A 13,835-nucleotide genomic window follows, 5' to 3' on the forward strand; every position below is an offset into this window, starting at 1 on the left:
ATTAGAAGACCATCTTTAAGACACTATTAGTGGTAAAGCATAAACATGGCACTTTATGCCTTCATAGTCTCCCTTTCTACCCATCCATCCATCAATCCATTCATTTACCAAATACTAATTGAATGTCTATTATGATAAAATCTATGCTTCATGGAGTTTATATCCTAAGGAAGACAAAGACAAAATATTGTAAACAGACAAAATAATTTCTTAATATGGCACATGCAGTGAAGAAAATAGGCAAGAGGCTAAGATAGTGACTAAGACAGGAGGACTTGCTTCAGATATGGAAGACCACTCTGAGCAGTAATATTGAGGCTGAGACTTAAAGGAGGAGCAGGTAGCAAAGTAGAGAGGAAGGTGTAAGAGCATTCCAGTCAGAGTGAACAGCTGTGCAAAGTCCTGTGACCAGATAGGACTTCCCATGCCCTTGGGAATGGAAGATCAGTGTATCTAGAGCACAGATAGAGGAGGTGGTGGTATGAGCTAAGATGGAAGATATAATTAGGGTCTAGGTCATGTAAGACTTTGTGGGTCTTAGATTTTATACTGAATACAGTAAGCTACTGGAGGTTTTTAAGCTGTGTGTATGCATGTGTGTACGACAGTTGTGTTTCTGTATCACAAAATGACCAAATGAGTTAGATTAAGGGGCAAGAGTAAAAACATAAAAACTAGCTAGGATAGTTCAGGATTTAAATAATGGTTGCTTACACTGAGGTAGTGACAGTGAAAACGAAGCAAGAGTTCAAAAGCAAGATAATAGTGAAGATGGAACTTCTTCACAGAATCCAGTGAATTAATGATAAAAGGGAAACCATCCTAAAGAAAAAATTGCTCATGATACATAAATGATACATGATATTTGTCTTTCTCTGTCTGACTTAGCTCGCTTAGTATGATATTCTCTAGGTCCACCCCTGTTGCCGCAAATGGGATTATTTCATTCTCTTTTTTTTTTTTTCAGACACAGCAGTAAATTAATTTATTTAAAGAAATTTTATTTTATATGTGAGTATAGTTGCTGTGGTGTTGGAGAAGACTCTTGAGAGTCCCTTGGACTGCAAGGAGATCCAGCCAGTCCATTCTAAAGGAGATCAGCCCTGGGATTTCTTTGGAAGGAATGATGCTAAAGCTGAAACTCCAGTACTTTGGCCACCTCATGCGAAAAGTTGACTCATTGGAAAAGACTCTGATGCTGGGAGGGGTTGGGAGCAGGAGGAGAAGGGGACGACAGAGGATGAGATGGCTGGATGGCATCACTGACTCGATGGACGTGAGTCTGAGTGAACTCCGGGAGTTGGAGATGGACAGGGAGGCCTGGCGTGCTGTGATTCATGAGGTCGCAGAGTCGGGCACGACTGAGCAACTGATCTGATCTGATCTGATAGTTGATTAACAATGTTTTGTTAGTTTCAAGTGTATAGCAAAGTGATTCAGTTATACACATGTGTGTGTGTGTTAGTCACTCGGTCGTGTACAACTGTTTGCGACACCATGGACTGTAGCCAGCCAGGCTCTCCTGTCCGTAGAAATCTCCAAGCATGAATACTGGAGTGGGTAGCCATTCCCTCCTCCAGGGGATCTTCCCAACCCAGGGGTCAAACTTGGGTCTTTTGCATGCCAGGCAGATTCTTTACTGTCTGAACCACCAGAGAAACACAGTTATACATATACCAGTATCTGTTCTTTTTCAAATCTTTTTCCCATTTAGATTTTTAAAGAATATTGAGCATAATTCCCTGTGATATACAGGGAATTGTTGGCTATCTGTTTTAAATATAACAAAGTGTACATATCAATATGGCTTTCATTGTGTGTATTTATATGTCTTCTTTTTTCCTTTATCCATTTTTTTCTGTTGATGGACATTTAGGTAGCTTTCACATCTCTGCAATTATAAATAATGTTGCTATGAACATTGGGATGTGTGTATCTTTCCAAGTTAGTGTTTTTGTTTTTCTTCGATGTTTACACAATAGTGGAATTGCTAGATCATATGGTAGTTCTCTTTTTAATTTTTTGTGAAACCTTCATACTATTTTCCACAGTGGTTGTACCAATTTCCCACCAACAGTGAAGGTGGGTTCCCTTTTTTCATATCTTCTCCGACATTTGTTATTTGTGTACATTTTGATAATAGCCATTCTGACAGATAGGAGGTGATATCTCATTATGGTTTTGATTTGCATTTCCTTAATGATTAGTGATGTCAAGCATCTTCATATGTCTGTTGGCCATCTGCATTTCCTCTTCAGAAAAATATTTATTCAAATCTTCTATGTATTTTTCAATTGAGTTATTTTTTTGATGTTGAGTTGTATATTTTGAATATTAACTTATCAGTCATATCATTTGCAAATATTTTCTTCCCTTCAGTTGGCTGTCTTTTTATTTTGTCGAAGGTTCCTTTGTTGTGCAAAAGCTTTTCTTTAAAGTCACTTCATTGATTTTGCTTGAATTGGTGGAATAACTTTGGCCAAGTAATGACATCTTGCCATGGTCAAAAGCAGGTCTTCACACTGCATACTAGAAATGGATTTGCTGGATAAACACAAATACCAGGCTGCATTACTAAATAATGAGCTTCAGTGCATGCTTGAGAGCCAAGCAAGAGGGACTCTGTAAACCACATGAAAGGAGTTTCAGGGCAAAGAAGTTAGAAGATTCCTTTACAAAATTTTATTTGGAAGTTGTAATGATTAATTTTATAAAAGTGTCAAATTGACTGGAGCGTCCAGATATTTGGTCAAACTTTATTCTGGGTGTTTTCATGAGGATAATTCTTGGATGGAATTAACATTTAAATTGGTAGACTGAGTAAAGCAGATTGCCCTCTCTAACATGGGTGGGCCTCAGCCAATCAGTTGAAGGACCAAACAGAACCAAAGAGCTGATCTTTTGTGTAGGACACAATTGCTCCTGCCTTACTTCCTTTGAACTGGAACACTGGATTTGTCCTGCCTTTGAACTCAAACTGAAACATAGGCTTTTCGTGGGTTTCAACCTGCCAGCTTTTGGACTGGAACTATCCCATCAGTTTTCCTGTGGCTTGTTGACTCACCTGCAGACCTTGAGACTTTTTAGCCTTAACTTGTGTGGACCAATTTCTTACTCCTCTCTCTCCCTGTACTTTCCTTATATATTCACATGGGTATATTTCATATATATATGTATGTGTGTATGTGTGTGTGTGTGTGTATATCCTATTGGCTTCTCTGGAGAACCCTGACTAATACAGAATATCTTAATGTAAACTTAGCCAAGGCCAAAATAAATTACTTCTGAAATGTACATCTTAAAAACTTCCAGTTAAGAAATGGCAAAGAGTCAAAGTATAACTGCCTCCCTGAATGTGTCAAATACCAATAGAGAAAGTTACCAATCACATAAAGTTGTTAGTGGCTCAAATTAGGTGACAAGTAACAAAATATTGATTAAACTGCTAAACAAATACTTATTAATTATAACTTTTATCTGAAGTAACTTATGAATGGTGATGACCTTAGAAGAAAGATCCCAACTAAATGACTTTTTAATAGTTGAAAAATGGAAGACCACCACCCCCTAAAACATACTCCAATAATGTACAGACTCTATGTACATGCACTTCACACACACACACACACCACACTACAGAAATCAACACATGCAGGCCTGTTTTGGGGAAAAATAATAAATCTGACTATTTAACTGTTAAACATTTTTATTGTGTAGACTTATTACAGGACATGCAAGATAAAAAAAGTGTAAAATATCAGTAAGCATATAAAAATTTCAGCAGTCTTTTGGACCAGCACTTGATTTGCACAAGGGAATAAGCATCTATATAGAACAGACATGTCTTGGGATACACAGTTTACAGATTGAATCACAAAACAATTTCCCAAGTGATTTTCCTCATATAAAGATAAAAAAACTTTTCACTTAAAAATTATTCAGTATAGTACATTTTCAGTTATGTACACAGTTTAAAAGTAAAACTATGTCCATGCCAGTGTCTGTTTTAATGCAGAAAACCTAAATAGGTAACAGGTTGGCGATTAAAGTGCCAGGAAAACTGGAAGAGGCAAAAAAAGAAACCAAGCAGAATTCTAACAGGTGTATGGAAATAAAAGCATAACTGAAGGTTAAAAATAAAGTCCCCCAGGGAAGAATCTTACTATGAGCAGGAGGAATAAAAAGCTTTTGGATGTACCAGGCAGCTTTCTGTATGACTCAGGTTTACAGGTAAAATTCCTCAGTTTGAATTCAGAAGAATTTGAATTTATTCCAGCAAAATTACCTCCATCTTTTATTACTGCCTCCTCCCCCATCTTCTCTCTGAGCAAAGTGACGCTTGGCTTAAGTCCAAAGCTCGTGGCAGGGGGAGGGGCCATGTGTCACAGCATAACAGGCAGTTGCAAGTGCTTTAATTTGAAGGGGTCACATTTGCAACAACTCTGACAGTCTCACACAATGGCCTCCATTTTATGAGCCCTTCCCCGGAGGCCCACTGATCAGCTGAAAAGGGAACACAATGTTCAGCCACTAAACCACCCCGGTGATGGATTAGTTTGGAGTCAGGAAAGCGTGATTATTCTTGAAAATAAACGAAGCTGAATAGACATGCTGACCTCATTCAGCTAGTGAGAGGCAGGGAAAGTTGGCTTCCACTTCTGCCAGCCCAGAGGGCTTGGCCCCATTTATTCACCTTAATTCATTTAATGAGGCTGATGTGGACCATACCCCATATGGATAAAGATGTTGTGTGATCAAGTACAGACATGAACTTCATCTGATCCCATATCTTGGAGTCAGAAATAAGTGTGAAGAACTAGGTAATGGATTTTTCTAATTTTGGTCTTCAGGAAGGCTGCTGACCTAATGAAAGTTGATGAGGTGGACCCTATTTTAAAAGGAAAACCTGGAGAACAGGAAGGCACTTAGGTGTTATCATCTATGTAACAAATATCCAGGCATACAAGTATCTATCACAGGTTAAAACTTCAAGAAAGTAAGGCAATAGATCATGTGCAGATTATGTTTTCTAACTTGATGAAGATCACTAGATCCCATTGAATCACTACAGTGAATGGCAGCAATTCACTAAACACTTCAGAGGGAAGAGTTTGCTTAAAACTGCCCACATATCTGTACACTCAGTGACAATAGCCTGGAATACTTGAATACTTCCCTTACCATAAAATGATCGACATTTTAGAACAGGCAGTTGAGGTTGTTAGTTCTTTTTTTCCTCCTCAGTTCTTCATATTTCTCTCAAGTTATCTTTTAACAATAGGTTCATATCTCAGCCAATAGGACAATGATCCAAATGAAAGAAAAATATTTTAAATGGGTTTTAAAAGTTCAGACAACCCCCAACACAGACAACCCAATAGCTCAGAGGAGAAAAATAATAGTTATGAAGACTGAGAGAGTGATATCTTTGTTCTGAACCAGGAAATTCATTCATATGCTGTTGCTATACTAGCAACTTGAAATCGGCACTGAGAAAATTAAAAGGGAAGAAAGAACCATATATACTTCTATCCTTGAAATGTCATTTATATTTCTTTCTGCGTGTTGATGCGGATATTGCTGAATATTTTGCCAATAGCCTCAAACAGCGGGTCACAGAAGGTGTGGACGTAGATGGAATAGACACGGCTGATGCACTGAATCTCAATCAGGAAACTCTTAATGCATGGTACAACTGCCCAGATGTGCAGGAAAGAGAGAATGGCAAAGTAAATGCCCCAGATGAGTGCCATTGGGATGCCAAAGAGGGCAGACAGCAAACGGTAAAACCAGTACTTTGTCACAGTGAAGGTGGTGAAGCTGGCCTTCCAGATGCCATCGAAACTGTGTGTTCCTTCTGGTTCTGCAATCACATCTTCAAAATCAATCTGAAAAGAAGAAGTGACAGAACATGAGCTTGAAATAGAAGAAACAAGAAAAAACCCATTTCTGAGTATGCATAAATATATATTAGCTTTTATGTACAGGTTCTGTGTAAAATGCTTAAAGGCACCCAGCAGCATCAGCCTCACTCGGAATATGTGGGAAATGCAGATTTGGGCTCCACCCAGACCTCTAGGGGTGGTGTCGAGGTGGATTTCTAACATGTTCTCTGGGTGTTTCTTCGCTATGTGAACGGTTGAGAACTGCTGCTCTAGGGAAAACTAAAGGGATATGATAAAATTCTTGCCTTCAAGTAAAGCCCAGCAATATGGATAAGTATACTAGGCATTCAGTAGAATGTAAATAACATGACCTAAGTTAACTGCATTCCAAGACAACTACACAAACAATGTTAAGAGGTAGTTAGTTCATATGTGCTAAATCACTTCAGTCGTATCTGACTCTTTGCGACCCTATGGGCTGTAGCCCACCAGGCTCCTCTGTCCATGGGTTTCTCCAGGCAAGAAAATGAGTGGGTTGCCATGACCTCCTCCAGGGGATCTTCCTGATCCAGGGATCGAACCTACATCTTACATCTTCTGCATTGGCAGGTGGGGTCTTTACCACTAGCCCCACCTGGGAAGCAGTTCATGACTGATTGTCAACTCTCCAACACTCAGCTGGTAGAATATCTTCAGGAAATTAGATCATTGTGGGCTCTGAGGATTTAAGAAATCTTCATTGTGTGACGGGATTTGAGCAGGGATTGGAAAATGGGGTATGGCTTGGAAAGGAAGGAAGAAGGGATCTGGAAAACGCTGTGATCAAGGCCCCAGGACAACGAAGGATGATGCAGTGAGTGTCACAGACAGATAGACCTGTGTGGCCATGGCTGAAAAGAAAGGTTGGGGCCAGACTCAGTTTTACTTTATATAAAGTGGTGATGGGGGCGGTGGGGGGTGAGGGGGTGGTGTCTGTTGAAGATGTTGGAGCAGAGGAATGCAGCCACAATCCAATTCAGTCATTTACCAACATGAATTTGATAGCAGTGTCTAGGCTAGGGGAAAAGGAAAAGAGACTCAAGGAAGAAAGATTCTTGCAGTATCCCAAGTTTGAGATGGCAGGGCCAAAACTGTAATAGTGACCATGAAAAAAGAGAAGAATGAATTTCAGGGATGTTAAAGGAAGAGTGCCCAGGACTTGGTTACTTCAATGATAAGGAGAGAGAAAAGCCTAAGATGAACTTTGAGCTTCAGGTCTGCCTGCCAGAGAGAGTTGGGCATGCATGCCAAGTTGCTTCAGTTGAGTCCGACTCTTTGCACCCCTATGGATCATAGCCTGCCAGGCTCCTCTGTCCATGGGATTCTCCAGGCAAGAGTACTGGAGCTTGTCTGGACTGCTGCTTAATCTTGAGCTTTAAGGATTAAAGCCATGCCCTCTTTCAGGGGATATTCCTGACCCAGGGATCGAATCTGCGTCTCATATCTCCTGCACTGATAGGCAGATTCTTTACCACTAGCACCACCTGTGAGGCCCATTACAGGTTGAAAAGTCTTTATTCAAAACTTTTACTGTTTCTTCAATTTGAAAACTAAGTTCTCTCTTAACATTTTCTTAACTGCCTTCCTAATTTTATTCTTGCTGTTAATGTCACCTCTGCTCTCTCTAGGGGCTTCCCAGGCGGTGCTAGTGGTAAAGAACCATTTGCCAGTGTAGAAGACATAAGAGATGTGTGTTCAATTCCTGGGTCAGGAAGATCCACTGAAGGAAATCAGGGCAACCCACTCCAGTATTCTTGCCTGGAGAATCTCATAGACAGAGGAGCCTGGCAGGCAATGGTCCATAGGGGTGCAAGGAGTTGGACACCACTGAAGCAACTTAGCAGCAGAAGCAACACCTGTACTAGTCCCTTTTGGTGGCCACTAGAAAATAATCAAATTAGTTTGTAGTCATGTAGCAGTTAACTAAGTGCTTCTACATGTATTGTCTCCATGTGACCTAGGGTTTCAAACCAATCTGGGAAGGTAGGTTGTCATTTTACAAAAGAAGATACATAGATTCGGAGACATAATGGTGGCTTGCTAAAGTCAAACACAGCAGAGGTGGGGACAGGATGCAAGCCTAGCCCTTTTCCCAATAGAATTCTTTCCCACAGAATTAATTTGCAGGAGCTTTTATCCATCTGGAAGGATTATATAGACTAAAGCATGGGGTAACAAAATTACCACCAGAAGTGTAGGACAGAGCCAGTTTAACTGCGGAGTGGTGGCAGCTATATGAAGGATATATGTATATATCCTTATATATAAATATATAAACCATATATATTATGTGGTTTGAAATATAAACACGTTGATGACTGCCAGAAGCAATCCAATGGCACCCCACTCCAGTACTCTTGACTGGAAAATCCCATGGACGGAGGAGCCTGGAAGGCTGCAGTCCATGGGGTCTCTGAGGGTTGGACACGACCAAGCGACTTCACTCTCACTTTTCACTTTCATGCACTGGAGAAGGAAATGGCAACTCACTCCAGTGTTCTTGCCTGGAGAATCCCAGGGACGGGGGAGCCTGGTGGGCTGCTGTCTATGGGTTGCACAGAGTTGGACACGACTGACACAATCTAGCAGCAGCAGCAGCAATCCAGGCAAGCTCAGGATTAAGGAATGAGGACTTATGTGACTCCATGGAGCCTCTCAGTGCCAAGGAGCCACTTTTGGTTAAACACAATCAACTTCTTTTGGAAAAAAATACATGATGCTTACCAATAGTTAATGTTTATTTTCTAAAACATTCTGTTTCTTGATCTGTTGTCCAATGTCCTAAGAATATGTAATACATAAAAAAGGTATGTCCATAATTATCTAAAGGAAGTTAAATAAATTTATTGTTGTTCTAATGTTTTCTTTCCCTGTTTAGATCTAGACTCAGAAGTAAACATGTGTGTGTTTTAAAAGATTGTTGTAAATGTGTGGCAAGTCAGATCAATCTTTCAATGAAGTTTCTGTGCAGATATGTGTTTACTATAGGGTTTTGTTCTGGTACTGGATTTTCCCAAAGCTGTTAAAAATAAAGGTCTGTGCTTTTCCTTTGAAAGGTCCCCAAAGAATTTTATTTTTAAAAGATGACTATTTTGTAAGAGGATTTGGTGAAGTCAAAATGAATGCACTAGAGCAAGATATTCTTAATCTGAATCAAAGGTTGGGCAATGGTGGTCCATGAATGCCCTGAAGGGGGCACTTAATAGAAGAGGGCCATCACTTTTATAGAAAATAGTCTATTGCCAAAGGAGGCTGGTAAGGACTTTACAGGAACCAAGGATTCCTGTCTCTTTACAGAACAGAATTTAAGCATGTTTGCCTACAGATTATTTTCCAAGGGAATGGATAGTTACTAACATTTGTTGACTGGCTATCGTGATCAAACACTGTTCTCATTTAACTCACAGCAACTCTGTAATTTATTATTGCCATTTAATAGAAAAATGTGAAGTTTAATAGATTGTCCAGGTAAATAAGAGGTAGATTTGAATTTCCAATCTGGTTTGAAAGATATTGATTCTTTCTTTTAATACCACATTGCTTAAAAAATATTTTTCAAATTTTCTCTAAGGCAATCAGTATTTCATAATTAAAAGGCAAATTGACCAAAAAAAAAAAAAAAAAAGAGAGAGAAAGAGAGAGATTATTGAGTTTAACCCTCTGGTAACTGTACGAATTCCCATAGCCTAGTCTCTGAGAACAGTGTTAGGATGAGGTCATACACTTATATACATGATTGGTCCTTGTTGAAGATCTATAAACATGTGCCATCTATGTAAGATTTCTTACTGATAATTTAATTTTTCTAAACATAAATATAAATGCTTTTTTCAGTGAACATTTTGGAAATTCTTAAGTTTTAAGTTGCTTAAAAAATTTGAGTCGTTACTTTTTTAACGCTTTCCAAAACTGCAGTGAGTATGATTTATCTTCAAATATCCAAGTGAATTTAGAGCAAGTCTCCAGGGGTGGAAAGCAACATGACAAAAATAACATGTTATATAAATATATTCCTTAGTTAGTTGCTGCTTTAGTCTTAAGAATGTAACGTGGCTTAAAATAAAAGTCAATTAGATGCAGTTCAAGAGAGAAAAGGCAGGTTAAAGAAACACAGTGAAGCCAGAGATAATCTTTAGTTTCTCTCTACCTCCATTTCTGCAACAGTAATAGTAATATTGATAGGTGTTTGTGAGGAGGACATGAGAAAATTTATGTAAAGTGCTTGGCATGGGGATAGATCATTGCAATATAGTAAATACTCAATAAACAGCATTAAAAATTACTTGTTGTGGGTGACTACATTTTTAAATAGGCAATTGAAATAAGAGAAACTATCAGTTGCAAAGTACATGGTGGCTGTAAATTCAAACCTCATCAGTGCTTCAAAAGAGCTAACTTCCATCTGTAATAATCTTTACCACAACCTCTGAGGTACGTATCATTATTCTCATTTTACATAATGAGGCTACTGTTGGAGGTTAAGACATTACCCAAGGTCATATGGATGATAAGGGGCAAAACTGGAACTTGTCCTTCTTTAAGTCTAACTTCCTTTTGCTTTTGTATCCCTGGGACTATAAGCTCTTCTAATTAGACCTGTTTGCTTAATTTTCACCCAGAATGATATGCTTCCTAAAACATGCACATTTTGATTATTAAAGAAATTACTCTTGTTAATGTTTCTATTTTAAGTTAGAACATCTAGTAACTAGGATGTTTTGCCTTTTTGGTACTGACTGAATTTCCATGGCCCTGCACATCATGTTCTCACAATCCTGGGCACCTAGCCAAGAACTCTCTCTCTAATTGGCAGATAAGGAAACTGAGGCACAATTTAAATGGACCAGATTTCTCAAGGTCCTAAGTGAATCAGTGAAATTAGAACTCTAATTTCCTGATTCCCAGGCCTAGGTCCACCCCTACCCGCCACACTATTTCCCTATGAATGTACATCTTTCTCCTTATGTCCCTTCTCTGCCTACCCCATTCCTAACTCTAGGTCTCCTGTAAGTCTCTCATTGTCTTCTAAGACATGGACTTGAAATATATCACTGTGTGAGGTTAGGAGAAATGTCCTTTGCTCAGCATGAATATAGAGATTTCTGTATACCTATTTAGGGTGAATAGGTGAAAACCAGAGGGAATATTTTGGAAAACATCCTCATTATACATTTTGAAACACTCATAATCGATTGAACCCAACAAAATTCTGTTAGTAATCAGTCATTCCATTTAAAGGCAGTTCACAATTCCATCCAAGCATAGTTGCCTTAGCAGATTCATAGATATATAAAGCTGAAGGGATTCTTAAAGAAAAGGAGATCCACTTGAGAGAGAGAAATTGATGGACAAAGCTGTCAGATGACCAGATCAAGAATGCTGCTGCTGCTGCTAAGTTGCTTTAGTTGTGTCCGACTCTATGCAACCCCATAGATGGCAGCCCGCCAGGCTCCTCCATCCCTGGGATTCTCCAGGCAAGAACACTGGAGTGGGTTGCCATTTCCTTCTCCAATGCATGACAGTGAAAAGTGAAAGTGAAGTCACTGAGTCGTGTCCGACTCCCAGTGACCCCATGGACTGCAGCCCACCAGGCTCCTCCACCCATGGGATTCTCCAGAATACTTTCCCACTTAATGGCAGGCGCAGACTTGGAATTCAGGCTTAGAAACTTTCCTGGGCTTTTCCACTACTGTCTGCTTATCACCGCACACCCTCCATCATCTGGATGCCACATTCCATTGCCAATGGAAAAGGCAGCTAGGCTTGAATGTGAATTTGAACATCATTGAATGAAAAGTGGTGCCTTTTTCTGATTATCTCGTGTGCTCATTGTTCATATGCATCATGGGTTTGATTTATCCCTCATCAAAGCTGTCACTCTGGAGTCCCATTCCTCAGGGACATAACCCTCTTACCCCTCTAGAGGAAGTCTCAGAGCAGGTGTTACTCAGAGCGAACTGTATTTGCTCACATAAATTTGGAGCAGAGCAAGAATTAGAGGTTTCCTTTTGGACAAACACAAAAGCCAAGAAATGCAGGTGCCATTTAGTTTCTTAGAATGGGGATGCTTCAGATGAGGTTGAGCTGCTCCTCAAATGAGCTGATTTTCTGTTCTGTAAACTATGGAACAAGTTGCCCTTCTGGCAAGAATCAGACTTCAAAATCAAAGGCATAAATAAACTTCAGTATTTGTATGTCTTAATAGATGCTTTATAAGGAGTCAAGAGTTTATGTTATTAGATTTTTATAAATGACATTAAATACTTTTGTACAACACTGACTTATGATGCTATAATTTTTGAAACATAAGTTAGCAAAAATCTAGCAGCAGACGTCAAGAAAAGCAATCTGTCTCATTGTGTTTTAATAATAGTTGTTGGCTAGTGCAAGTCATTTTGTTAAATGTATGTGATGGAAATATTAAAAAAGAATTTTCCATGTACACAGGATTAAAAAACATGGGCTCATTTTTTTTGTCTCAAAATTTGGACATTTTATTTCTGGATAAAGAATTTCCAAGAAGGAAACTTTAAGTACATTTGGGATTTAATAAGCAAAGATGCTTGCCTATTCTGTTTCCATGAGAAAATATCATTTTAGATTTTTGTGAAAATTGTGATAAAATTATGAAACTGTGATTATACTGGATATATGGAACACATAAATAATAACAAACAAGATGTTTATAGAAGATGTGTGTTGTCTGCCTGACACCCACAGTCCCACTTTTCTGCCAGTGAAGCTTCATTTGTTCAGGTCATGGAAATAATTCTTTTATCTTAGAGATAAGTTGTAGATGGTTTAGACTTGCCATGGTAATCTTAGTCTCCTTGTCAAGCGGTCAGTTTAGAGTAGACATGTCACCCTATTCTCGCCAATGAGATTAAGTAGAAGTCTGCCGGGCTAGACTTCCGGAAAGCTTTACCTTTCTTATGAAAAGAAACAGAGGCATTTGGTATGGCCCTTTGCCCTTCTTCCTACTTAGAAAATGATGTATTGCCTTAATGTAGAGAAGTCATCTTTTGACCATGAGGTGACATATATAATTAAAAGACCAAGAGAATAGAAGAAGATGCTGCTTTTGTGCTACCAATCTACTGAAACAATTCAGTAGCTATCTGCCTCTAGACTTCTCCTTATGCTTTTATTTTTAAGCCACAGCTATTCAGATTTTCAGTTACCTATATCAGAAAGCATTCTGAAGTGATATAGTAACTAACACTCTTTCCTTTTGGTTAGCATAGTAGGTGTACAACTCCTCATTTATAAACCTAAGTTCAATTAGTAACTTCAGAATCTTTTCAGCACTACTATACTCTACCCCCAAAATACACTCCCTAATCTGTATCAGAAAAGTTTGTTTTAGCAAACCATAAGTCGGATGATAAATTGACAATAAAAAAAGCAAATTCATGTGTTCTGTGATAGACAACATCTAAGATGGCTCCCAACGATCCCTCCTCCTCAACTTCTTGGTATTTATGCCTTTGTGTAACGTTCCCCCCACTTTCGAGTGGGCTGGATTTGTTGATTTGCTTCTAAATAATAAAATGTGGCAAAAATGATGGGGTAGTCACTTCCATGATCAGGTTACAAAAGACCATGGTATCATCTTCCTTCCTTTCTTGCTCTCTTGCTTGCTTGCTCTGCGGGAAGCCAGGTGCTGAGTTGTGAGCTGCCTTTTGGAGAGGTGTGTGAGGAAGTTAACTGAGGCAGAACTATAGCCAATAGCCACTGAGGAACTAAGTCCTCAAACCAGAAGCTTGGGAGGAACTGAATCCTACCAGTGGCCATGTGAGTGAGCTTGGAAGTGGGTCTTTCCCCAGTTGGGCCTTGAGACGAACTCGAGCCCTGCCACGTGCATTAAAGCCTGTGAGAGGCCCTGTACAGAACCATTCAGCTAAGTCACAT

The 13,835-nt window shown here is 39.2% G+C and overlaps 1 protein-coding gene across 4 annotated transcripts in view; it reads right to left on the reverse strand.

Annotated features, from left to right (window-relative positions):
• Positions 1-3,688: 3,688 nt before the first annotated feature.
• CAV1 (caveolin 1) overlaps positions 3,689-13,835 on the reverse strand; it is a 35,646-nt gene continuing 25,499 nt past the window's right edge. For 3 of the 4 annotated variants that reach the window (XM_005205391.5, XM_024990412.2, XM_005205392.5), the window contains exon 3: positions 3,689-5,888. In XM_005205391.5, the coding sequence (XP_005205448.1) occupies positions 5,547-5,888 (342 nt within the window). In that variant the 3' untranslated portion in view covers positions 3,689-5,546. 4 annotated transcript variants of the gene reach the window in all.

Source organism: Bos taurus, chromosome 4 (genome assembly GCF_002263795.3).
Source record: "Bos taurus isolate L1 Dominette 01449 registration number 42190680 breed Hereford chromosome 4, ARS-UCD2.0, whole genome shotgun sequence".
NCBI classification, from domain to species: Eukaryota; Metazoa; Chordata; class Mammalia; order Artiodactyla; family Bovidae; genus Bos; species Bos taurus.